The sequence below is a fragment of the Cygnus atratus genome, chromosome 21 (assembly GCF_013377495.2).
Source record: "Cygnus atratus isolate AKBS03 ecotype Queensland, Australia chromosome 21, CAtr_DNAZoo_HiC_assembly, whole genome shotgun sequence".
In the NCBI taxonomy this organism is placed as follows: Eukaryota; Metazoa; Chordata; class Aves; order Anseriformes; family Anatidae; genus Cygnus; species Cygnus atratus.
This window is the reverse complement of record NC_066382.1, coordinates 27,966-55,907: the sequence shown is the minus strand read 5'-3', so window position 1 is coordinate 55,907 and position 27,942 is coordinate 27,966. Positions and strand designations below refer to the sequence as shown.

Genomic DNA, 27,942 nt, shown 5'->3' with positions numbered 1-27,942 from the left:
GTCTGCCATCAGGCAGGATGGGAGTGGTTTGTGTGTGCTCCTTGAAACAGGCTGATGATGGTTCATGTTGTTGGAATTAGATGATCTTTAAGGTCCCTTCCAACCCAAATTTTTGTTTTCTTTTTCAACATACCTATGCTGTATTAAATTAGGTTTTGCATTGCAGCCTGAATTACTATGCTGAGTGTTACAGAGGGATAGAAGTGTCCTTACTGTACTCTTCATTTGAATGTAGTCTGCACCACAAAATGAGCACTCTGTACTCTGCAGAAATGGAGTTTTTTCAAGCTCTATGCAAAATACATTTGATGTTTGTTCTGTTCTGCTGCTGCTGAATGTTCTCAATTTTCCCTTCCAAGAAGGTTCTAAAGATGAGGAGCAGTGTCCTACTGGAGGACAGCCCACTTACCTCAATGAGGCTCTTCTAAATAATTTTTTCCTGCTTGTTTGCATGAGACCGAGTCATTATCATTTACTTGGTGCAATCAAGCTGTAATGATTCAGCTCCAAAGAGCTGTAGGTACAGTCAGCCAAATGAAACACACAAGTAGACGTAAGTATCTAAAGCAGGGAGCTTGGCTTTTTGATTTTTTTTTTTTTTTAAGAACAAAATATGATGGTAAGTTCTTAAAACAAGCAAACAAAACAAACCACTGCGGTTATTTCTATTCAAATTCTGTGTTAGCCAAGAGACTGAACAGTGTGTAATTCTTAAGTAACATGGCAGTTGTCCAATGTTCCGAGAAAGAAATCTGTCTGACAGATTTGGTGTGTGTGAGATCTTTTCTGGCTCAATCTGAAGGAAAATTAGGTATCTTTAATGCTGTATGTGATCTTAGGGTGACACTATGCATACAATGTCAATTCTAAGTCCATTTGCATTATTTGTGTGACAGAAGGTCAGTACCTTTTTTTTACATAATATGAAATTACAAATATAGTACAGTAATAGCCCTTTTGCATCTGTTTCCCACTTTGTAAAATGGATTAATTCAGTGGAATTAAAACTGAATACAATGTTATTTTTAAGGCACACTGTATTGTATTATCCATTTGTGAGTATCGGTGGTGGTATTTCAGTCTCCAAACAGCTTAAAATGCTGTTTGAATAGGACATTACAGGGTTACAAGGTAGTTTGTATCCCATGTTTTCTTTGCTCATGTGACTATATTGACTTGGGAATGAAAAAAACAAAACAACAAAAACCTGAGCTTTGCCTCATTGCCTAGAGGAGCCCTGCTTGTATGGGTTGCTGTGATTTACAAAGGTCAAATCCAGTGATAAGGAGAGTACTTGTGGCCAGAATATCTGACCCAGGCATGTCCTGGTCAGTTTTGTGACGGAGATTTCTGAGTTGTGTCCAAGGCTCTTTAGTGCGTCACTGAGTTATGTGCCTAGCTGGTTATAGGCTGGGTAGTCCTCAAGAAGTCTGCGTTTTTCCAGGCATATGCATAATCCTGTTGCTGTCTTAGGTCAATGGTAGATTTTTATTTATTTTTTTTAGCTTCTTTAATGATACCAAGACTTGAATACACATTTGCAATGTCAGAAGGGTGTACAGGTTGATTTCCAGTTTGTATGGGGCTCCCATGCTTTTAAACAGCTCCAGAACAAGTATTGCTTCCTTTATATGTAAAAAGCTCTGAAGGTGGAAGGTTTGATTAATATGTGCCTGCTCAGTCAGCAATGTTGTGTTTTCTGTTTGGGTTTTTGCTTTGTTTTTACTCAGTTTTGGGATTTCCCTGTGTATGCAGGAAAAGGTCTTATTTTGTGGTTTTCAAATTATGGTCTTTGAAGAAGATGAAATTTCCCAGACTGTAGAGACAGCAGCCTCTTAGAGTCCTATGGTCACTGATTTATCTGTGAACTGCATGTGGTGTTTAGGAAGAGACAGAGCAGGATGGATTTGCCTGTCCAAGTAAAGAGTTCTGCTTTGGAGCTGGTTGTCTCAGTTTTCTTGGTAGTCACTGAAGAGAAACGAGTGTTGCAGGGGTATGACTCATCTCATCCAAGGCTGTGTCCCAATAACTGTCTGGCTGTGCAGATCATCAGAAACAATGTGGTCAAAGTTTCATCAGAGCAACATTCATGCCAGGGCTAAATATTTCACATTTATTTTACCACAGAACTCGATTAGCTGAAACTTACATGATTTCTATTTGATGTATGCATATTCCTCCTGAAAATAATATCTTGATTACTGCTGTGTATCTTTCCACTGGCTAAATTCAGTGATTTTTTTTTTTCCTCTCTTCTGTTGCTAGTTGAACAGGGGGAGAAAATGTGTGGATTAAGAGGTGTTTTATTTTTGTTTTTAACAGATTAGGTGGCTGAGTGAATTTGGCTTTCCAAGTGAATATATAACTTCACAACTCAGTGCAAAACCACAGTTTGTCTATTCCTAACAAGTCAAGAATAACAGCCCTTTTCATATTAAACAGTTGTTCTTATTTTACTTTCATGCTGGCAAATGAGGCTTCTGAAGCACTCTGAATTTGAGTGGGGTCTTCACTATTTCAAGTAGAGAGAAGTTTTTTGTTGCAGGAAGTTCTGCACACTTACAACTTGATCTTTGCTATAGCTGTCATTTTCAAGTGTGCCGAAAAGGCTAGTCTTTAAGGATAGTTTCAAGAGATTACTTTTTATCCATTAACCAGTTTTGGTGAACAAATGTTGGCAATATTACTCCTTTAGGATCTTGGTAGATCTTCAGACTTAGGTTTCCTCTAGGGAATGAAACCAGAGTGGAAGAAGTGCTAGTGTTAACATGCTACCTTGTGTCTGTTTCCTGGAGGAAGGGGAAAAAAAAAAAAGGAAAGCAGTAGTCTCCCACTGGAATCTTGGTCTGAGGTGAATAGTTAAATGACAGGTTCTTTGTTCTGCAATGGGGCCTCTCTGACCTTCCACTTCCTGTTGAGTTGTGAAATGAAAAAGTAAACATTTAATTGAATGTGGCAGGCTGAGGCAGTTGGCCTTATTGTAGAAGAAATGTCAGTCCCTTTTATCTCTGCATAAGTTCCCTTTACTGGCAGCACTAATAGAGCTACAGTGGAAGAAAGGCAAGCCTTTAATTTGGTGAGTCCTAAGTTCAGGCAGAATAAAGGTAGTATGCTTCTTGGTCCCTGGAAGTGTTGTGTGTGCAGCAGGGTTGTTGAGGATTGCCCACAGTCAGATTCCTTTCAAAAGTATTTTGCTTGTAGCATAGGAAATCGTTTTGCAATACTGAACTCTTCAAAGCTGCCATGGGGCTTGGTGGGAGTGGTTGGCTATGGCACAATTTTTTTGTACTGATGTATTGGTTCCAGAGTGGAATTGCTGAGAGGTGTTCCTTGTACAAACACAAGAAATTCTTCAAACTAGTTTCCTTGAGCTCACAGCACTGCCACGACTGTGCATTTCGTGCTGAGGTAGGCCTCTTTAAAAGGTTCTCAGCATAAATAAAACCACAAGTTTGGTGTCCCTACCCATGGCAAGGGGGGTGGAATTAGATGATCTTTAAGGTCCCTTCCAACCCAAACCGTTCTATGATTTTGGAATGCTATAAATTTACCTGAACTTACTGTTCATCCGACTCAGATGGTAGGTAGTCCATTTACTTCTTCCATGCTTAGCAGTGCATACTATCCTTCAACTGTGCTTTGTGATGACCTTTCATAATGTTGAAGCCTGCATAATCTCCTGCTGCAGAAGACTTGGATAGTGCTCATGTACTACCAGTGACCCTTGTATATTTCCAGTTTTAGTTAATAAGAACATCTTGTCATGCCTTCAGAATAATGTCTGCTGTACTGTAAGTAAACGTTACAAGTAGAAAGAGACAGTCTAGAAATGAATTAATTTTAATGCTAGTTCTGCCCATCTGATAAGTCTCCTGCACGACTTTATTACAGGCTTTTTTTATTTTAAAACAGGTTCATAAGTAGATTGCTTTAAAGAGTTTACATGTCAGTAAGGATGGTACTCAGTGTTTAATGGACTTTATTGCCCTTATGTTTATAGGGACTTTTGCTTTCTCCTCTTGTTTATGCTCGAATTACAAGTCTGTCTTCTTTGACTTCCAATAATTAATTTCATAGTAAGGTCAAGTCAAATCCACCTTTGCAATGCTATTGCTTTCATAGAATATTGGTTTTCTGAAAATAAATAAATAAAGTTTTAGCTGCACGAACACTTATTTGCCTTGTATCCATCTCTCAGTCCCCAGCAACAAAGAGGTTCCCCCATTCTGAGTGTCCTGCCTTGATGTTGATGCTGGGGGCTCCTTGGCTAAAAAAAAAAAAAAAAACAGCTCACACTTCTAGCTCTTTGTGTTGAGGACAAGCCTGAGGAAGTCTTAGTAATGCAGGAGTTTTTCAGTAATGCAGGAGTTTTTCAGTCTTACAAAGCAGAAGTCCAAGTTCTCTATTTAATTTTCAAACCTTTTCTTCTGTACAGTGTCTGCATATTTAGTCTGTTCAGTCAGAGTTGTCTTGTGAGGTATTTTAGTTTGTTGTTATTATTGTTTTCATATAAAGTGGGAAAAAAGATAGTGTTGTCTATACAGGTGCAGGGCCTCCCTGTCCCTTTCAATTATCTGCTGGTTTTCTGCTTGCTTTAGTTCTCAATTCATTTTATTCAAATACCTAATTAGTGTACTTGTAGTCTCTCTACAGATGTTTTTGCCAATATATCTTTGCAATGACATCTCTTGCTGAAATTAGTCTGACAGAAGATCCTTCCCTTTAGAAGTTAAGGGAGTTAGGACCAATGATGTCTACATATTATGCCATCTATCCCATTGAGCTCCAGCTACAGACGGTCATCACTGGATTATCCCTGAAATTCAGTGCTTCTGTCATTTATGCAGAATTTGAATATTTCTGGGGAAATGTCATGGGGGGTGGGGGGAATGGTGTGTACACAGCTGACTGCTGAGACCTGCCATTTTGTGAAAGGGAAAGTCTTTGGAAAGGCTTTGGACTCCCTTCCTAGATTCACTTCCTCTGAGACTGTGTCCTAGACTGTCTTCACAAGTACATATTTCCCAAGCTGTCTTGTAGGAGGACTTTTAACTATCATATACTTTGATCTGCCAAGTTCCTAGCCTGGCAAGGCAAGCTTTCCAGTTCTCTGTGAAAAATTAATGGCTTTAAAACTGACACTTCTCTGTTTTTTCAAATGCATTGTGCCTCTGTTTATTCTTCCAGCACCACCCTATGTAAATGAGTTCCCGTTAGTCACACAATTTTTTTCATAATCTGGTATGCAGTGGTATATTCTCAGTTGAGGGTTCACTAATTATTGCACCTTCATGTTCCTAATGTCATTGTACATCAGTGCTTTGTCAGATGGGCATCTATAAGCTGCCTAGGAGAGAGAAAGTTCTTGCGGCTTCTGTTTTGTGAGGCTTTATTTGAATGAGGATGAACTTCAAGAGCTGAAGTTCTTTTCTCCTGTAGTTGACAAAGCAGTCTGGAATTAGTTAGCTTGCTGAAAGTCATTCTCTGAGGTTCATTGCTGTCTTGCACTTGCCACCACTGTAGCTGCTATACTGAGCTCTCCTAATTTTTTATTACTGCCTGTGAGTAAATCTTCTAGATGGACTTCTTAGACTGTTGCTCAATAGATTTTGATAGGTATATTAAGAAGGGACTATGCAAAAAATAGTATAGCGTATACAAATCATACTTATTACTTCTGCTCCATTGCTTAAAATGGACCAATATATTGTTTTGAGAGAGTCTAAACATCTGGACTTTCTGAGCTGTCCAATTCCTAGTAGTGAATGATACAGTCTAAGGCTGGCTTTGCTGGAAGCACAGACAGGACAAGCCACTCTTGCACGCTTTTCTTCATTGCAGCAAGCCGGATAACTCCTGAATTAGAATTTCATCAGGGTTGGGCATGCATTGAAGTCCTATCTTGGTTTCGTTTGTGTGAATAAAGGAGTATGAGCGGAGTTGTCATTGTCAATGAACACCAGGTGCTTCTTCTATTCTAGTCATTTAAAACTATTTTAAGTTTATGCAAGTGAGTTGCTGTGCCCTCTTTTATTTTTAAACCATACTTGAAATAATGGAGAAGCTGTCTACTAGAAGCAATGAAACCAGATAGAACAGTACCTTGTGCTTTTATATATTACATGACAAATTTAGCCATGTGTATTTGCCTCACTTTCTGCTTCCATTTTATTTTGTCTCTGCAATTGTACCAACTTTTTTCCTGTGCTTTCCAAGGTTTCTTCCCTAATAATGTAACTTACAGGTAGATTAGAACAGCTTTCCCACCTGTATTGCTATATTTGGGCTATTTGTAAGCCGAAAATGTTTTTCAAAGTCTGGGTAAAAATGAGTGAATGGACTTCAGGGGCTAGAATATTAGTAAGGAATCACTTCACATGGAGGTATTGAAAAAGTTCTGTCCATTTGTGCCATTGGGGAAATAGGCTGTTCGCTGCTCATGCTAGTCATTATATGAATGCTGTATGGAATTGCCCATCTGTGTGTCCCTCTTGGGCATCTGAAGCACTGGAAGTTGTGCTCAGTGTCTGTTCACGTGTTCTTTCCATTTTTGTTCCTAAGAGACACTGTCTGCTTTAGTCTTTCATCTCCAAAAGATTATTTTAACTTCTCAGTGTTTAATGGAAGACTGTGCAGATGGATTACATAAAAACTATTGTTCTACAGAATCACTTAGGTTGGAAGAGACCTTCAAGATCACCTAGTACAACCTCTGACCTAACACTAACAAGTCCTCCACTAAACCATATCACTAAGCTCTACATCTAAACATCTTTTAAATTCCTCCAGGGATGGTGACTCCACCACTTCCCTGGGCAGCCCATTCCAATGCCTAACAGCCCTTTCGGTAAAAACACTTTTCCTAATATCCAATCTAAACCTCCCCTCGTGCAACTTTAGCCCATTCCCCCTCGTCCTACCACCGGGCACATGGAAGAATAGACAGACCAGTGCCCGCCTCGCTACAGCCTCCTTTAAGGTACCCGTAGAGGGCGATAAGGTCGCCCCTGAGCCTCCTCTTCTCCAGGCTAAACAACCCCAGCTCCCTCAGCCGCTCCTCTTAAGACTTGTTCTCCAGACCCCTCACCAGCTTCGTTGCCCTTCTCTGGACACGCTTGAGCACCTCGATGTCCTCCTTGTAGTGAGGGGCCCAAAACTGAACGCAGCACTTGAGGTACGGCCTCACCAGAGCCGAGTACAGGGGGACAATCACTTCGCTAGCCCTGCTGGCCACACTATTTCTGATACAAGCCAGGATGCTGTTGGCCTTCTTGGCCACCTGAGCACACTGCAGGCTCATATTCAGCTGACTGGCAACCAGTATTCCCAGGTCCTTCTCTGCCAGGCAGCTTTCCAACCACTCATCTCCCAGCCTGTAGCGCTGCTTGGGATTGTTGTGCCCCAAGTGCAGGACCCGGCACTTGGCCTTGTTGAACGTCATACAGTTGGCCTCAGCCCATCGGTCCAGCCTATCCAGATCCTCCTGCAGAGCCTTCCTACCCTCGAGCAGATCAACACGTGTGCTTAACTTGGTGTCGTCTGCGAACTTACTGAGGGTGCACTCGATCCCCTCATCCAGATCATTTGTAAAGATATTGAAGAGCTCTTTCAGTCTTGGGAAGGCTGATTGGTGACCTGTTGGCAAGCAAAATGCAGTTCTTTCCAAGAAGCAAAATTTATGATCCTTCCTGCCAGCTTAAATTCATTCAGTCCTTCTGGAGTTCTTCCAACCCTCAGTTTTCAGACTTGAAACAAAACATTGGCATTGGTTTGGTTAGACCTATATTAAAAAGGGGAGTTTTAAAGTAGTTGTTGTTGTTTTTTAAAGTTTAAAGTTTTAAAGTTAATGAATACTTTTCTGCTTCTATAAATAAAAGAGCTTTGTAGGATTGATTCCAGATTTTTTGATATACCTTAGCATTTCTGTTGTCCTTTTGAATTATCTCCAACTTTTCCAGGAAAACTGCGGGGGAATTGTCAGTTTCAAAGATTGAATACATATATAGAGATACATGGGGGAAAAAAAACACCACCACCACCACCAAAAGGTTTTCTGTGAAGAAAAATAATTCATTTACTAGTTGTTTATGGTTTTTTAAACTTGAAGGCCCAGTATTTAAAAAAAAAAAAAAAAAAAAAAAAGAAAAATGTAGTGCTAGTATTTCCTACTGGGAGGCATTTTTGTCATATGAAATTTGTAAACTGTGTCTAGGTTTCTTCCTGAGCATTTTATCCAGCTCACACTCACTCCTTTCCTTTAGAAATGACTGCGTAAAACTTTAGGTCTCTGTGGTGTCAAATCATAGCAGAATATCACATTGATCTTCACCAGATTTAAATTCTAAGATTTTTCTTTTCAGGATCCACTTGTCAGATAAGTTTCGTTAAATATAAAAGTTAGTTCTGTAGAAGGTTGACTAACGTGTGTTTGTTTTGCTTTCAAAGTGAAGTTGTAGAAACCTTTTAGAATCTGAAAAGATAAGGGCAGGATATGACACAGACAAAAATCATAGGCTGCCCAAGAACCTCAGAATAGTACAGAGATGCTGGAGAGAGAGCAGGTATTGGGACAGGAGAAGGAGATTTGGACAGCAGGGCAGCAAAACTGGAGAGGAAAAGAGGAAATGAAAGACAGGGACTGTCCTCTTGCTCCTCTTGTCCTTGGATTGCATAACATATGCACAAACCCAGACATCTTTCAGCCTGTGAAATTTGAAGCCTGTTTTTACTCCTCCTATTATTCATCGTTTCAGTCATATGTGTATCCTATCTCTCAGCAGAAACAGCTGCTCTGTGCTGCCCCAAGGATCTCTGCTTTACTTTTTATGAAGTGTTAACAAAGCCATTTCCTTATTCTGTCTCCAGCAGCTCTGAAGGAGTAGCAATTAAAACTTACTACTGGAGGTTTTATGCAAGCTTAAAACGTGCCTTATGGACAAGAGTATCGTGCTGTCATTTTTTTAGGTGGCTGAACTGTCATGAAACTTTTACAGCAGGTACCAGACTTAAAAGTGAGACGTAGACTGCTAAATCAGTAACTTGGGCTTTAAGGGAAACATTGTGTTTTTGGGAGTAGGCTTTTATGCTAGATACTATCCAAAGATGTCCAGAGATGTCAATGCTACCTGAATTTTAATGAGATGAAAACAATAGGATGTCAGTGAAGGGAAGAAAAAGTTAGTTTCTATTTTCTCTTGTTAATGGGGAGCAAAATTTCTACTAGAAATGAGAGCTCAGGTTGTGTGAGGCAAATTTCTTTTTTCTTAATAAATAATATTCCTGTAAATTAAAACTTCTGACTTATCAGACTACCTGTTTAATATTTTTGTCCTAATATTTTCTTTCAAATAGAAATCTTAGTAGATATGGTACAGTGTTTAGTTCTATTTAACTTTTGTATTATGAGCATTGCTTAGAAAATAGTTACTGAAAAAGGAAAAGACTTTAGTTGTCGGAATATCCTGTTTCTTGTTCTTTGAGATTGCTTTTTAGATGGGTGTTTAAGCATTTGCTAAGGACAAATACTAGTTCCATCTATCTCAATTTCTACCAAATTGAAGAGAAATGGTGTCTCTATAAACATTTTCACATACACTTTGGAAAATTAGTTGTTTTGCAAGACTTTGAGTTTAATCTTGTCAAGTTTATATCTCCACATGTTTCGTATCAGCTATATGGCCTCTGTGTGTTATTTCATGGTAGTCTGTTGTGACAGGAAGCAGAGAAGAATTTTATTTGCATGGGTTGAGGACAGCAGAAAACCGTAAATCTGCCCAAAGTGAATTTAAACCTAGGTTCCACTAGATCTGCTGCTCACAGAACTGCTTTCTTTAATAGGTCAGTAAACTCAGTTTTCTACTAAAATGACAGCATAACAAGCTGAGCAGTCATAAAATACCCGTGCATTTCCATGTTAAGTGCCACAAATGTCCTTAAGGGAGCTGCATTGCAGTCAGCAGATCTTTTCTCATCTCCACAGCATTCAGTAACCTGTGTTCTTACCAGATATGCTGTGTGTGTTTCTAGCTGAGGGGGTTGCACTTCAGTCAGGCCATGTGAAATAGTCACCTGGGTAAAATGCCTTTTTCAGTTAGTGTGGAGTTAATTACAAAGTCATTTATCTGTTAAGTGAGTTCACAGCTCTTGCAGGCTGGCTGCTGTACACAGGTGTACTATGATTAAAATGTCTGTAATGATAAATAAAGAGTCACAGTGACTTGGTTAAAACCATTTCTATGTCTTACCTTCCTACAATGCAATAAATCTTTATGTATTGTACACAAGGATTTTAGCTGTTAACTTTTTCTAGGCATCTAGACAAAAAAGCGACATATCCCCAAACAGCAAAATGAATAAAAGTTTGTGGGGATGCTGGATACCTGCCTCTTCAGGGGAAGTCTGGCAATTACATGTATGCAGAATTTAAGGACTTTATTCTGCAAATTCAGAGCATGATGCTAACAAGCTGCATTTGTACTGTACTATTGTTATCCAAACTTTATGGGACTGAGCCTGAGTGAAAAGCTCAAACTTATAGTCGATATGTTCCAGTTGGAACTCACTGTCAGAATGTACATTTTAGTAGTCTTTCCCATGTGCTGTGCATGTGTTTCTCATGTTCAAAGATTATGCTTTGCTAGAGCTGGTTTTATCTGTGATGTGGTATCAGCCTGCCACTGGTAACTGTTCTCTGAATAGTACATATGCGGTAGCTCTTAGGGCAGTCCTATATGTTGACTGAAAAAGGTGGTGTTCTGGGGTTTGTGGAGAGATTTCTACCGCAAGTTTGTAATCAGAAAAGTAATAGTCATCTAAGTCCCTGCATGTAATTCTCTCCTAATCCATAAAAAGGAATTCCAAGATACGTGAAAATCACCACTGTCATAAATGTTCTGTCTTTTGAGCATTAACTTTTAAAAATGTGTATAGGAAATATTGGCATAGAATCACAGAATGGTTTGTGTTGGAAGGGACCTTAAAAATCATTTTGTATCAATGCCCTACCATGGGCAGGGATACTTCCCACTCACACCACGTTGCTCAAAGCCCCATCCACTCTGGCCTTGAACACTTACAGGGAGGGGCCATCCACAACTTTTCTGGGCAACCTGTTCCAGTGCCTCACCATCTTCAGAGTAAAGAATTTCTTCTGAATATCTAATCTAAATCTACTCTATTTCAGTTTAAAACCAGCACCCCTTGTCCTATCACTACGTGCCCTTGTAAAAAGTCTCATCTTTCTTATAAGCGCCCTTTTAAGAAGCGGGCACCATGCCTGCTCTACAGATTATGCATAGTTCAGGAGGCAGGAGTGGTAGGAACTGGAATTTCTGTGAAAATTATCTATGAATCCGTAGTGCTCACAGGTTTGTGGTAAGTTTGCATATAGTATGTTCTGACCATAACAATGCAAGTGACTTAGAGCAGTGTTTGGTAGTTTCCAGATACCTGCAAGTAGAAACACGAGTTTTTGAGATTACAGCTTAACATGCCATCCACTGGTTTGTATTTGTTTAAAAAAAAAAAAAAAAAAAGTACACAAATGAGTCTCCAACACAAAACAGAAAAATCCAGCAGTTGAGTATGGAACGCTAATGTTATGACATTAGCATGAAAATATAGGAAAATATATATAAAAAAAAAAAGTTACCGCATTTGCTGACATGTAAGAAACATATAAGAAGTTATTTGTCTGTTACTGCTAAGCAATTTCCTAACAAATGTATTTGCGTGCTCACCTTTACCCTCTAAGCATCTATCTTTGGATAGATGAAAGTGTTGTTTTTTTTTGGGGGGGGGAGGGGGGCAGCAGGAATGGTGCAGTGTTATCTGTTTGTGTATCTTATAGACAGATTCATTTTATTCTTCAGGACAGTGCAGTAATACAAACCCTACCAACTGGTTTAAAATTGACATCCAGTTTCCAGAGCAAGATAAAAATATACATATATAGTCTGGATTGAATCCAAAGCATCTTTACCTCTGAACTGGTTTAGGCAAGAGAGACGGGATGTTCCACAGAGCAAAAAACCGTGTGATTAAAGACCGTGAACAAACACAGTGTATTATTAACAAAACACTAGACCACATTTAATGTTGGGTTTTCTGGCTGGTGACCCATGGAGTTGACTCAAAAAGTTAAGAGACACAAAGGTGTGGTCTGTTCTAGCATAACTAATAATCAGAAAAGATTCCCTTGAGCCATCTTCTTGTATGGCAGTTTCAAAAAAACTGTTCATACAGACCCTGCAGTGTATTAGTACCACTGTCCTAATGGATTTCCCATTCAGGAACATGTGCTGAGAGAACTTTTTTGGCAATTTCTGCAGAGAGGTTTTTCTTTGATTCATGATTCTCTACATGTACAGAAATTAGACTCCCTGTTATTTCCAGGCTCTTCATGCTGTTGACATCTTCCGTTTCACCCTTGCATTCTGACTCACTGGTCAGCCAGTGTCCTACTGTCTTATCTTGTGGCCCCTTTTGTTTTCTTCTGATACTTCCACATTCTGATCAGCAGCTGCCTAGGCCGTGTTCTGTATGGGCAGACTATGAGTCATGCTGCTTTGTGGCGAGGATGCATGTAGTAAAGGCATGAGATGAAGGGTAAATGGTGTTTGGAGACTTCTGGGAGCACTTGCCCATCAATTGACAAGCAATTTTGGTCATAAGCAGGTAGATAAGATGGAGTAGTCTTGGCCTGTTGTGTACAAAGAAGAGAATTGAAAAACCTGGGTCTCTTTTTATATTTATTTATTTATTGTTTTTTTTTTTTTGCATTGCTTATAGCATTGGGATATTCTGTTCCTGAGAATTTGCATGCCTTTGACCCCAGAAAGCCTCAAGAGATCTCAAATCTTTACCGTGTAAAAATTTCTTCAGGAAATTCAGTCAAAAGGTCTTGGAACTGCTGTGTCCCATCCTGTCATTTTGCCATCCTGTCAATCTGCATGCCTTTTCCTGAGGGCTGTACTTCTGTTCTTCTCTGTTAGTAGAAGGCTAAGTGCCAGTGAATGTGTGTGAATCCTGGTGGTAGTTTACAAAAAATGCTTTCTGCCATTTGGGCAGCATGTGGGGATCCTGGGAAAGGGAGCATCACCAATTTGGGTCTATTTTTCATAGAATGTTACCTTATTGCAAATGCACTTATGTAACCTGGATTTTCCTCTCCAGGATTTCACAAATACTGGCAGTTTTTTCTGTCTGTTTTTAACACTTTTAGTCAAACAAAATATCTAGTGGTAGTCTAACTCCCTTTAGTGTTGAAGGCTCATCATATTTAACGTGTTTTAGCCTGGAAGGAAAGGAGCATTTGGTGCTGTGGAAGCAGCGGGTGTCCTGACAGGCAGTATGCTGCTGTTTAAGATGCCAGCTTTTCCTGTAGTGCCCACAGCATCACTGAGGAAAGTATCTCCTCCCTTGAAAGATGCCAGCTCCCTTCCCCATGCACACTCCTCTCCTCCAGATCCGAAGTAGAAGACTTTTTTTTTTTCTTTTTTAACACTTCCTCCGTCTTTGTTAACTCTCTTCTTTGTTATTGCTGAAACGGAGATTTCCTGAGGCATTTGGAGCATGTTATTGACTGAAAGGAGAGCTGCTGTGGAGCAGCACGTATCAGAGCTCCAAGGATAGAGCCTGGTGTTTCCTGCCTGAGAGTGTGGGGGTGCAAATACGAATCACAAACTGCAGAACCAGGAAAGCAGTGACATCAGCACAGTTATTTCTTGGATTGCTCTTAACCAGCAGCAGGTCAGCTGGTGGATGGTTGCAGCCTGAAGTGAAAGGTTATAATTCGCCAACCAGCAAATAGATCCAAAAGTGAATATCTGCGTTTTGCCAGCATCTTGTATTGTCTCTGTGAAAAATAGTATTCAATTGCAGGTAATTGGTAGTGCTTCAGTTTCCTGTGGCTTCCTATGCATTCGTGTTAGGTCAGCTCAACTGCTTTATAAACATGGAAATGTGCTTAAAATCTGATGAGCTTGCAGCATGAAAGAACTTACAATGGTACTAGATTTCAAACACCAGACCTACGAGGCTTTCTACCAAGCTGCATTAAGCAACAAAGCCTTGCCAGCAGGTTCAGAGAGATCACCCACCCACCCACCAAGATGAACCCACCACCAAGATGATAAAGGGACTGGAGCACCACTTCTATGAGGAGAGGCTGAGAGTTGGGACTGTTCCTCTTGGAGAAGAGGAGGCTCATGGAGGACCTTATCACCTTTGCATCTAGAGGGAGGGTGCAAAGAGGATGAAGCCAGGTTCTCCGTAGTGGTGCCCAGTGCCAGGATACGAGGTAAACTGGAACACAAAAGGTTCTGTCTAAACATCAGGAAGCGCTTCTGTACTGTGTGGATGATGGGTTAGGGTTAGTCACCCGTTTCTGCATGATTTGCATGATAAAATCTCAAAGAATGGAATAGAAACACGTTTCATATGTAAAATAATTATCAAGTTTGTCCAGAATGTTCCATCTTTTATGTTGAAGTTCTAGAGACTTTTCTATGAGTTAGGTGCAGTAAAAAGGCAAAATTACCATCCTGAATGCTGTTCTCTGATTGTGTCCCAAATACATTAAGCTATATTGTTTCCTTGACATGAATGTTTTGGAATTAAAATTGCTTTTGCATTAAGTTCTGTAACTGCTTATGTCAGTGTTTCCTTTGCCACTAGAGAAGTTATACTTGAAGTCCATAACTCACAATTTGTTTTGTCTCTTCATCTTTCCTCTCAGGGTCTCCCAAGTTCTTCCTGACTCTTAGAAGTATTAATGTATTTTAGTAAAGAATTTTCCATGGTGCAGACTTGCATGTATTTTAGCTGTGTCCTGGCTATGGTCTCCAAGTACTTGAGAGAGAATTCTGCACCAGTATCCTATTGCACTGCTACTTTGTTTTACAGCCCCACATTCTCCCCACCCCATCTTTCCCTAGCTCAGCGTTCATCTATGAACAAAACTATGCAACCTTTGATACAGGTGCTCTGATCAGTCAATGGCTGTGGTGCATCTTTGACCAAATGCAGAGTCCCTGAGCATTTCTTAGGGCCGTTGGTGAAAATCTTGATGCCTGAGGCATCCTGGGAAGCTAACCAGTTTGGCAGGGGTGTGATGGCGTGGTCTGCCAGGCAGTGCATAAATAGCAGCTGCTTGCTCTTGGAATGACCTCCCTTTTTCTCCAGAAAGTGAGTCTCTTCTCCCCTGTTTCGGACTGATGTAGAGCTCTTAGTCCTGTGTTGTCCTGTTTTATATTCTTAGAGACTAGCTTTCTCTCAGACCTGTGAAGTTTCCTTATTGTTTAATGACTTGCAGAAGTTGAGTGTCAACAATTTAGATCTAACATTTCAGGACTCTGGACTGCTGATTCACAGATATTTCAACTTTGGTACTGATATCAATCTGAGTTGAGAATATACATCATCTTGCAGTTCTGAGCAGAAATAACTATGAGAAATATTTACCTTTTCTGTATTACTGTTGGCAGATTTTACCCTGTTTATATAGTAATGGCAATCCAATAATTACAGATGTTTTATAGATTGCTATGTTTGTTTTTATTCTAATATATTTAAATAATTTTGATCATCTTTGCTGGGAACTTTTCCATCACTTAATCTTACTTCCATTATCTATTTCCTAGCTGATTATGTATAGTGGCTGCTATTTGCAATCTCCTTTCTGGCTTTCATTAAGCTTGAATTCCCAACATTGTCAATGCCATACAAAGGACAAGTATTTTCAAATTAAAATATCCTCTTTTGAACTAGCCTGACTTATAGGATCTAGTCAAGAAAGTATGTATCTTAACTATAACTTCTGATCACTGGAGATGCATCTTTTCCTGCCACAGGTATAGTTGGCAGCACAAGGTTTGCCTATGAACCTTTGTTTCTTGTTTTTCAGGTCAAAGGAATATACAGTCAGACTTTGCATGGCATGAGGCAGAAACAGGATTTTCTAGCAGGGTGAGTACTTGCAGAATCAGCAGGTTGATGATTTCTAATGACCAAGAATTCCAGAGACACTGCTTCCTAAATAAAAGCAAAGAGGGTCAGTAATCACTGAGTAAATTCTATTTCACTTCTGCCTGTTTAATAGTTGGCTTCAGGGAGGAATTTAGGAAAGGTGCATTGCAGAATGACTTAATGTGAGCTCCTGTGGTAATCGTAAGGAGTACTAAAAGGGAGAGGCTCACAAATGGAGTTTTGAAGGAGCTATTTAAAATGATAATATGACTAGGGATTTAATGATGGTGTTCAGGAGAAGACCTTAAATAGAGATCATGTACTAAAGGATGGTTTTCTTTTTGAGTACTCACTGTCTTTGACTTAAATTGTAATCTCTTTTCAATTTTGTGACCATTGCTAGATGTAGACTTTCAATCCCATTTTGGCTTTTTTGCTTGCACATCTGAAGACATATGAGAAGTGCCTCTTTCATGAGGTTTGGATTTGCTGCTTTTTCAGGCCATTTTCATTGAATGGCTGGAGGAAAAGCTAGAAAAGACCTTGAGAAGTCAGAGTTCCTCTGTTCTACCTCCATGGCCCATGGCAGGCTCTCATAACCCTGAACTGCTCTCAAGCATGCTGGCAGATGATCCTAAAAATCTACAGGGATAGAGACTGCTATATCTCCCAAAGGTATTTACAGTTCTTTTGGATAGAGGGTTTTGCCTTCTGCCTAACTTAAATCTCCCTTAATGCAATATAGTGATAACTTCTGATTTATTGTTTTACTTATTGTTTAGAATGGACAGGGAGAACAAATAATTCCCTTTTTTCCCCCTATATATATTGACACCTGTCTCAGGTTGGTTACACAAACATTTTTCTAGCAACTATCACTAGTTGTGTGCTTTCTTTGGCCTCGTATATTGCTGTGTTCGGCCTATGCAGTGTGTGTGTGATTTGGTGAATCTGGATGTCTGTCTGATTTTAAGGGAAAATACTTGATTTTTCAGACAGCAAGGGTTGCTTAAGTTGGCATACAATACATGAAAAATGTATGTGCAGTCTTGCTGAGTGCCCTCAATAGGGCTCCGCTATAAAGAGTGGAACAATAGTTTTTTTTCTCTTGTATAGACTGAAACCCCTTCTATGTTTCGAAATAAGCAAGGTTTACATATTTGCATAGGGCTAAGGGATATCTTGTACTTTTGCTTGCTTTTCGTATTTCAGTAATCGTTTCATGCAAAATTCAGGTACGTTAAATCAGTCCTGCAGTTTGGATTATCATTTTCTAAATCATTTTACTTGGGGTTTCCTGTCAAGATACATTTATTGAGATTAGAAGATCAATAGAGCAATTATATATACACACCATATGTTTGCACCCAGTGCTCTGGAAAAAGATTATTGCAAGTTTAAATTTTTGTCACTTTCATCACTGCAATTGAGTGTAGCAGGGACCCAGAGAACAACATGAGTAACGTTAATCTGGCAAAAATGTAAATTGTGCATTTCTGTGTTAGAAGTTCTGTGCTACAAAATGTGGCAAAGTTAAATGTGGAGTCACAGTAAATAACTGCAGAGAACTTTTCAATGTTCTCAAAGACCATGGTGAACCAGTCCCCATTAGTAGCTTTCACAGGAGACATTCTACACAGATGTGGAAATCTGTACTTATTGTTATGAATAAAGGCGGAGAATGTCACTCCCACATGCTATACTGCATTTGCTTTTGGAGGGCTAAAAGTTGGTGGTGGTGTGTGGCTTTTTTTTTTCTTTTAGGTGTTTTAGATTATGTATTTAAGAACTGTGATCTATATCTTAAGAGGGTTATTCATACTCATTCAAACATGCCAATTACCTTTAAATAGGATATGTTATTTTAACATATGATTATTTCTTGCAGATAATCTAAAGCCTAATCCTGAAATTTTGCATACTTGAGTCAATGTTTTTATTATCAGGAACCAAAAGTGTTCTAAGTGATGTAATTTTTAAACTGTACACTTAAAATTTCCAGCAGCATATGACAGGAGTTGAGAAGCTTCATGATAGAGCAGGGAGGGAAAATATATTTATCATAAAAATTACCATATCCCCTCTGACCCCAAATCCCAAACCTACACTCATCCAGAACACTAAGAATAAAACTTATTTGATTTATACTTACAGCTTTTTCCAAAACTCTTAAAACATCATCTGACGTTCTGGTAAAAATGGAACATTGATTTCAACAGAAATTCTATCTAGTTGTTCCCATTCCCTGACCTCTGTCCTGGCTGGCAAAGGGACAATAGTCATAAGTTGTCCATATATTATATACAACTGCAGTATTTAATTACTCAGCCAGTGATTTTGTTGTACTCTGTATAGCTGACATCACACACCAAATTCAATGTGCTATATATTTTGTCGTAGCTTAGTGCTTTTTCCTACAGCCTTTGGGTTATGGATGGAAGTAAAGGATGTGTTGCTCCATTCACGTACTTAGTCATTAAAAGCAAAACTTGAAAGGTTAAAGTTCATGTGCAGTCTAGGAAATTTTTCTGCAGGCCTTGAGTGAAAAGGAGGAATCCTGCTTTGACCCTTTTCCCTTCTGCAGGGCTAGCTGAGGGGAAGGCTACTGGTTTGAGTCAGCAGCCTCAGCTTTTTCCAGTCTGGGGTGGGGTGGGGGGGAATCTTGGGATCACTGGTCACAAGGCAGGATGTGTCCTGGAGCAGGTACCAGACCAGAGAGAGAGAGCAGATTCCCTAGAGATATTGTGATGCAGATGGTTCCACAAGATCAGATTTGTGTTCCTTTTGGCCAAATTAGGCTTCAGCCTACTTTCAGTGATTTTATTTTCATGCCTTTAGATTTTTCTTCATGTGAGCTCTGGCTCTGCTGGAGAATATCTCTTATCTCTCTCATGCCATGAGAAAATCCCTAGTTTATTTATAACCTCCGAGTTCACAACTTAAATATGGAGCTTTTGTGTTCGGTGTACTAAAGAAAATTAACCCATTTCTTGAAACATTGCTACTTTAATAAAGGTATGTTATCTCAGAATTTGGGCAGAACATGTCATGGTTTACGTGGATTTTCAGGAAGATAATTGCGCACCTTAAATGTAATTCATCCCAAGACTAAGCAGGACATAGCTATAACGTAAACAGAGCTACGTCTCTTATTGTTTCACCTCAATATATACTGAATTTATTTGGAGTACTTCTGAAATAGCATGGAGATGGTCCTCAAGTCAGTCATTCAATCAGCTGTAGCATAATTGAAGCTTGTCTCTGAAGCTTATTTTAATTTATTGCAGAATATTATGTTCTTTTTGCTTGTTGATCGACTAAATAACACAACACAATTGTTATCTGTACAGGAGAACTTGGTTTTGACATGGACACTGGAGGGAGAGTGTTATAAACTCAACTGCTGTTGCTTCATTTTGTATTCCACTGCAACCTACTAGATGACAGAGTGCATGATTAAGGTATATGCTGTTTGCTGCAATAATGATCTTTACTCACCTCTTGACCCCTTGATTTTCTTTAAGGTTCTATACCCTGAAGAATTCCCACTTATTGCAGCATATTTTCTTGATCTTTGCTCATGCTGGTTTCATGAATGATCCTGTATGAAAAATTATTTCCTGTCTCCAGTGAGGATTGTTAGTAAACCTGGTGTTACAGATGTGGGAGAGGCTGTGAAATCACTAGGGAAGGAAAAAAATTAGACCCAGATAATACACAGATAAAGGATGTGCAGATTAGGGTCTTTTTTCACAGCCCAGCATACATTAATGATTTACCTCAAAAGGAAAAATGCCTGAAAAACAAAGGGAGAAAGTGTATTTACTAATATTGTTTAAAAATAGGCCCCAAAACCAGCATGGTGAATGATGATTATTTTGTCCAAACTCTGACAGTCTTTCTTGCTGTATAGCATGAGATCAGTGTGATGCAGAAGTAGGAGCCTGGGAAAGCCACTATCCAAACAAATGCTTTGTCACCTTCATGGTGTGAGGGAAAGAGGACAAGGGTCAGTATTGATCCAGAGGAAAATGTTGAACAAGTCAGATTTTATGGTCACGGATTGGATTAGTGGTGGTGAATTACTGGTGGGCAGAAGTAGGGACTCTGATGTAGAGTGCAGAACAAGAACTATTTAGAAAAGAATCGTATGTCGCATGAATTCATTTGGAGCCAGGCCCTTCCTGCATAGTAGTCAATCTATTACAAACACAGATTTCTCTGGTAACCATGCTTTCTTTGACTGCTATGATACAATTAGTTTCTCATGATCTACGTGGTTATGGTACGTGGTGAAGTTGTTTCTGCAGCAGAAGCAATTACTTTCTTGTCAAGTCTAAAGGATTAGTTATAAAGCCCAGCAAGTTGTACCTACCTACAGTCCATGTTTATTGCAACCAAACTCTCTGTGCTATGGTCTGTTCATGTATGAGAGATGTGCAGATCCATAATATAAGATCCACTATGCTCCAGGATGATCAGCAAGCACCACTTTTACTGGCATCTTTTCCACTTGCCTCTTGGCTGAAGGAAAGAGAGAGTATAACGCGCAGTGATGCAGCAGACGTTTCAAAAGCCCTGTCAATAGGGAGATTACCTAAACTAGAGTGTTGTGGAATGTCAGAAATACAAAACTAAATATCCATGTAAGGTTTGAATCTGCTACGAAAGTTTTGGGATTAGATCGCACTGGGGGGGCCTCCTCTGTTACTGTTTTTGACTGCTCTTATGGTTTTATTTGTTGGGTGCCTGTTCTGTACTAAAACAGTAGAGCAAGGAGCAGATCAGTAAAGAAAATACAACTGGAGGGTGCATCTGGTTCGCTGTAGAGAAAGCGTTTACCTTTGTATTGTTTACTTGCCTCCTATCTTCAGATTTACCATGACCTGCAAGGGAACATTCCTCTACCACAGCCAAGGCATTCAGGTGGAGCTAATTGAGCAATTATATTATCAGGTGATAGAAGTAAAAATCTTGTCAACACATTTGATGGATTAAGCAATCTGACTTGTTTTAGTTTGACTTACTGTTACATAATAGTTATGTTGCTACATAGGTGCATGCTCTGTGCAAAACAGAGGTAAACAGCTGTTCTAACATATACGTTAGCTGACATGGAGATCATGACTTCAGTCGACTGACCACAGAAGAAGGTTACAATAGAGGTTTCTGATGATCAGCTTTGAACGTGGGCAGTCCATGTAATATAACTTTTTCCTTCCTGACCCTTTCTTAGAAATCTTCTGTCAGGGCTTTTAGCTGATGCTGAGCTAACACATGAAAAAATTCTACCAGTGAGGTGCATTTCGTCTCTTAAGTATCCATGAAGGAGTGCACAAAGCTAGGCAGTGTCTAAGTGCTGGTGGGTTTATGCAGAATTGCAAAGGCAAGCAAATTCCATTTTGGTGAAGAATAACAAAGATGAAAATGATGATCTGACCGAAGATTCTTTTGCTATATCAAGTGGAGGCAATCTAAGATGCATATGCTTTCTGAGAATACCTTAAAGATGTGATGTTTGCTTAGGCCAGTTTTCCAGCTTGGCAATTCTTGGAACGATGTGTAATAAAAGCACATCAGAATTCTATCTATGTCTTCCCGTACAAAGCTACTACTGCAGAGGTTGTTTTAGCTGTGGTCACTAGTGGCAGAAAACACATGTCCACAGCAATGCTGCCATTATTAGACAGGCAGGGGACAGGGCATTAGACAAAAAATACAAGGTAACCCAAAATCCTAGAATGGAGTGTGGAAGAGGGTGCAACATACTCACTGAGACAAATTTGTGCAGTGAGATTTGACCAGAGTGTAACGGAGAAAGTGTGTATATTGGAAGTGGGGGGGTGGGGTGTCTCTCTTTTGGCTTGCTAGAATGGCTTAATTTTAAAATTAAAGGGAACATTGTAAGAGGTCATGGACATTGACTCCTCAGGTTAAAATATGTTTTCTTCCCTTTTATTGATAAGATAGATAGAAGGTCTTACAAGAATCTGTGTGTTTCTACCCTACTGTATTTCATACATGGGAAGAAATTCTGGGCGGATGTCCAGGCTCAATGTGGAGCAGTATGCCATAAAGCTTAGGAACAGACTAGCTCTAATCATCTCTTCTGTTGGGGAGAATGTAGTAACTGCAGTTTCCAGGAGCAGTATTAAAACTATGTGCTTCTGTGTCCATGAGCCAGGTGCCCAGGTTTTATGGTTGCTATGATCCATGGAAAGTAGAGGGCAGGGCCTGTCTGAGGTTCATGGACTACATTTGGTAGCAGTATTTCTCCTTAGACAAGAGGGTGGCTTGAGAAGCTGTGCAAAGGTAGGTAACAAGTTAATCTGCAGGAAGATACTTCCATAAAACCTATTTTTCTCCTGTCCAACTTGCCTGTGAATAAAAGATAGTGACAAAGGCTATTTTGTGTAGTATAAATCTCAAATATCAAATTTCACCTCTATCCTTTATGGCTGTTCTTTGGCTATGAAATCTGATCTCTGTATCCCATGGTGAAGACATTGATTTGGTACTTGAAATTTACATGGGCCTGCATTCGAGTTTCTTAGGATGTCCGTTACTCTCTAGGCCAAAAAGATCTCACATTTTATTATCCCAGTATACTTGGATTTTTATTTATTTAAAAAAAAAAAGTGCGTGTGAGGACTGGAAGTATTTGTCACTTGGGCTCAGGAAGGGGAAGGTTGTCCAGCATCTTGGAAGGTGTGAAAAGGAGAGCCATGAGAATGGCTCTTTGAAGAAATGTTTGCAGTAATCTTGTCCTTCTCTCTGATCGCAAGACCCAGTCGTGTCCCCCCCCCCCAAGAGATTTTTGGACTTGACAAGAGATTGGTAAAATAGCTTAGTGTAGAGTGGATGTGATCTAGCTATGTCTTTACTGTTTTTAATAAGAGATTGAATAAATAAGTGCAAAGCTCTTAACCTTTCTGGCTGCAAAGGACCATTAGCTTTGTGGGCTGAATTCTCATACAGCAAAAACATCTTCCATCCATGTTTCCCTCCAGTGATTTCTGTTTGACTAATGCGTGTATTCCACAAAGGCGTGAATATCCACTACTTCCTTTGGTAGTTTGTGATTATTGTTCCCTTCTCACTCTTAAAAACATGCATTTTACTTGTAATTTGAATTTGTTTAGCTTTAATTTTCATGGTTGAACCAGCTGATTGAGAAGCCCTTGCTTTTTGTCTTATTCAGGAATTCTTTGATTAGATTATTGCAAAATGTTTTGCAACTCATATAATTTTTGTTGTTCTTTCCTCCAAATTTTTCATTGTTATCCTTCAGAAGTGGACCCCAGAGCTAGACTCTGTCTCCAGTGTCGCCTTCATCTGTACCAGGCCGAGAAGGGAGAATACTCCCTATTGGTTAAGATTTCCCAAGGCTGTGATCAGATCCCTTCCTGGGGAAACGTTTCTGTGGGGCTGAGCCTCGGATTAGTGGAACCAATTTTTCATTTACTGATTCCAACATGTTTGATTTTGAGACATAAGTCTGCCCAAGAAGGTGTACCTAAGCTTTCATATAAAATTAAAGCCATGAATGCGTGGCATGCCATGCTAGTCATACACCGAAAGAGCAGATAATATTACTGAGAAACTCAGTAACTGTGTGCCTTCAAAAATCACTTATTCCTCATGGGAGGAAACAATCTCAAAAAAGAGAGAAATCACACTAACAGCAAGCCTGTTTTTATTCTACCAGGCAGTTGATTAATTAGATTACTTTGAGGCCCAATTTCCTATTTTGTATCCAAAGGTCATGGCTCTTGTTGGAGAGATCAATTAATATATCAGCGTATCAGACTCAACATAGAAATGTCATCCAAGCAACGTACAGGAAACCTTTGCATACTGTTTGTTTGCCTTTGCTGGTAGTTAATCTGGATTACTGTTTGCTACCTGTTCCGTTTATCTTGCTCAAGAGCTTTAGCAAATGTTTATTGGACATAACGTTCTGTTCCTTTCCCTTTTTTCCTAAGAAAATGCAGGCTAACCCCAGAGCAATACCAGGCTGCAAACGTCATGTTGCTGGCTGCACTCTGGTCAGAGGAGTTTCTTTACTGCTGGTGGGGGAGAATAGACAACGTTTTTAGGGATGAGAATGATCTGCCAAACAGGGAATGGGCCTTTAACCATTTTTTGAGTGAGAAATGAGCACCAATTAGATACTTCCACTTATCCGAACAAGCCAAACAAATTTAATACCAGAGTAAATACCTAGTAAGTAGCAAAAAGCAGGCTAGTGAATAGCAGCAATCTGTTGTTCTTTACCCAAGTGTCCACTAATAGCCTGTTATGGAAAAGGGACACAGGTCTGCTATCTAGTAAGGCTGTCTTCCTTTTAGTAGGAAGGTGTTCAAAAGATCTCCCAAGACCTCCAATGCTGTTTTGTGAACATTGCTTTCCAGTATACTGATTATTCAATTTTGTTCAAATGTAATTCATATGCTGCCTTGAAAGTGTGGAGCACTATACAAGTCATTATTGTTACCCTGTGCAAATATAATACAGAGCAAGTGATGCCTGATAGTTAGCAATGCTTGTTAACACTTGAAATGACAGATCACAATTGCTCATGGTGGAAGGAAAGTAGGAAACAGCAGGCTAGGAAATGTTTTGTATCTCAGGAATGGTTGCATCCCATGATAGTGTGCTGGAACACAGCTGTCAGAGATGGGTTCTTCAGATGGGAAGAAAGTAAGGGTGAGATACTAAAAAGCTTTATCCCTTTGACTATGTCTAAAATTACCTTTTACCAGGGAAAGGTAAATTGTACTCATCACCCAGCAAATGAACGCAATTTTAGTTCCCACAGGAGAATTTGCTGACCATAAACACTTGTCAAGTCAGGATGCACAACTCCTGCTTGTTTCTGTGTTCTGTGGGAGCCTGTACACGTCTGTACTCTCTTGCTTTGAGGATTTCTCTGGTGCATAAGACAGGCCTTGAAAGAGACAGCGAGACTCTGAGAGTGGCATAGGGGTGCCCTTTTTTCTGTTATTTCATTTTTGCCTTTTCCTCTGCCTTGGTGTATGAGAAGAGAGATGCAAGGGGGATGGTTAGATCAGCTCCAGGACCATCCAGGAATATTACGTGCCTGTATGTATCTGTTTACACCAAGTGGCCGTACTACACCCCAGCATCTGTCTGTCTCTACAGTGTAACTGATCATTTGGGATGGCATGTAGACATCCTTGTAGTCTCTGCCTTGTTGGTAGACACTTTCAGGCAGAATGGGGATGACACCCCCTACCTCTCCTGTCTGACAGGCAGTCTGTATGGATGGAAGAGGCTAAATTAAAAGCAGTAGAAGCAGACTTTCTGGTTTTTCTTGATAGCTGGAATAAAGGACAGAAGGGAGCAGTCTGTGCACTGCAATTAACATCAAGTGCTATTGCAACTCATCTTGTAATGCGATATAGATACAATCTCAGCAGAAAATTGAACACTGCACTGAGTCAGAAACACAGAGCAATGCTGAGTTTTGAAGAAAGTAATTAGCCCCAGGGACCTGGTGGTTTCTCATTTCCCCTGTGGTAAACACAGGGAAGTGGAACAGTGCTTTCCATAGGCTCCCAAAGTCAATTTAGAGAAGGTACACAGCCAATTTATAAACCAAAATTTTAATAAGTGCTTAGTAAAAGGCAGGTGCACTTGCCATCTTCCTGCAGTGCCCTTCATGTACAGCTCAGTGTCCCACTGATTTTCCTTCATGAGCGTGTAATACCCCTCATCTGCCTATGCACTGCTTAGTCAGCCTCGAGCCCCTGCCAGCACAGCTGCTAGAGAATGCAGCCTGGTGCAGCATCTCTTTGGTACCCCTTGCCACGCGGTACCGTGCCTTTCCTACTGACCTACTGAGGCCAATGCTGGCAAGGCAGGTCTGCGTGGGTCACTGTTCACTATGCTTGCCTGGAACCAGGTGCTGTAGGTCTGCCCTCTGTATGGTGCTTCACTTGATCGCTGCTTCCCTTCAGCCCTCAATGCAACAGTGGCCCAGTCCATCCTTGTGCTGCTCTGCACTTGGCTTTCACAAAAGCGGTGATTTGAGGTTTTCCAGAACTCACTAATGATGTGAATTCTGCTTTAATTCTGCTTTCCTTCTTCAGTAGAAGATTAGAAGTGTACTGAATTGCAGAAATAAGACACTTGGTAGCCAAGAAAGCTTTGATCTTGCTAATGACAGGATGTGACGGCTGGGAGCTCACAGGAATCATATGAGAAGCAAGGAATCAAGCTGTTCAGGTAACTTACCAGGGAAGACAGTGATCTCTGTTTATGCTACATCTTGAGATGAAAGCTGAGTTTAGTTCTTATATATCCTGTGCCTGCTCTGGGTGACCGCAAGCTCATGCATCCAGGATTCTAACTCCCGCTTTCCTGCTATACTGCTTGCTACTTTTCTGTGGCTTGTCCCCTTCAGAGAGAGAGAGAGAGAGAGAGAGAGAGAGAGAGAGAGAGAGAGGAAAAAAGAAAAAGCTTGCAAGGTTTTTGGGGCGTAATGATGTCTGTTTCTTGTGAAATATGTAGGGCACTTGAGGCATCATAGTGAAATTAAATACTCCAGTGAGTTTGCCACAGTGCTTTGCATGTTCCTGTGCCTCTTTCCCCAAAGCTGCACCCAGCAATGTAGACCACCAATATTGCATGCGGTAAAGTTGCTTGCAGTGAACGCTTTTGTTCAGCATTTGTCTGTCCAGAAGTGTCCAGTCAATATAGTCTTGCATGTGCGTTGATTCATAAGAGTTTTTCTCAGACTTCTTTCATTCAGTTGCTGGTACAACAGAGGTTGGTAAAGAAAACTATGTTTCCGTTGATCCGTATCTTAAAGTATTGGTCACAGGAACTGGTTAGGAAATAAATACAGAGCCCGTCACTTGGACTCTTCAGACTTTTTGTGGGACTGCAACCTTCTGATATCACATTCGTTTTCAATTTTCTAAATTCTGTAAGTGCCCTCTAGTGGCTCATTCTCTGTACTGTGTTGTGTATTCATTGTCAGAAACAGACCAGCTATTGAGCGTTCCTCTCTGGATACGGCAGGAGCCATGCAAATGCCCTCATTATTCTGAGGACAGTACTGGTTTGTCCTACATAAGCAAATAAAAATGATTATTGGACAGTCACTGCAGAAAACAAAGCAAACCACTAAGCCACTATTGTGGAAATTGAATGTCTGAACTGAAGCAAGTGTCAAATCAATTGTATATCAGTGGTGGGGGAGAGAAAAAGAACTACTAGTGGACACTCACTGGACTACAGTAGAATGGTTTCAATAAGCATGGCATTAGTGAAATTTTTCTGAGTAATTATGCTCTCAGGTTTGAGGTGACAGTGTAATCTTGTTTTAGTTTCATATAGCAACTCTAGTCTGGGCTGACAGATTACTGATATTATGTTTATACCATGACAGTATCCCAGTTTTTCTAAAACCAAATTTCTTCTTTATTAAAGACTTGGCTTGTTAAAATATATATAATTTTTTTTACAACAATACCTGGACTGTGGTCCAAGACTATGCCATGCTTTGTGCATTTGTTAGTAATGGGAGTGTTTCTGCTTTGTGTGCAGTGCTGTGCATTGTAGTTGCCTGGCACGCTTGTTGGGGAGCATCTTGAAGTTGTTTATTAATGGATTGTTTTTGGGATCATGGGCTTACCTTGCACTAGAAAAACAACAGGGGAGGACTTTCTCTGCTCCAGGAAAGGATGAGATGGGATGCAAACTCCTTTTGTACTTTGTTATATCCCCGCAAGTACAGACTTTCAAAGGGCTCTAATAGCATTTGTCAGAAAACGCATGCTTATTTATTTAAAAATTAATGTTCTTATCTTGTGTAGTTGTTTGCTATGTTGATATTTTTTTCCTCAAAGGATTGAAAGCTCATTTTTAACACAGATAGGTCAGCGCTGTTACAACTTTTATTCTGCAGTAAAATACTTTTTCATTGCTCATGGTGTTCTGTTGTGT

At 40.0% G+C, this 27,942-nt stretch overlaps 1 protein-coding gene across 12 annotated transcripts in view; it reads left to right on the top strand.

Annotated features, from left to right (window-relative positions):
• Positions 1-27,942, top strand: part of SLC45A1 (solute carrier family 45 member 1) — a 79,355-nt gene that overhangs the window by 25,682 nt on the left and 25,731 nt on the right. For 8 of the 12 annotated variants that reach the window (XM_035557764.2, XM_035557762.2, XM_050714970.1 and 5 more), the window contains 2 exons: positions 15,905-15,966; positions 16,468-16,641. The exons of 1 other annotated variant lie outside the window; for it this stretch is intronic. In XM_035557764.2, the coding sequence (XP_035413657.1) occupies positions 16,595-16,641 (47 nt within the window). In that variant the 5' untranslated portion in view covers positions 15,905-15,966; positions 16,468-16,594. Of the gene's footprint in view, positions 1-15,904; positions 15,967-16,467; positions 16,642-19,316; positions 19,428-27,942 lie in introns of those variants that run through there. 3 more of the 12 variants (XM_050714966.1, XM_050714967.1, XM_035557761.2) reach the window with 3 other exon arrangements.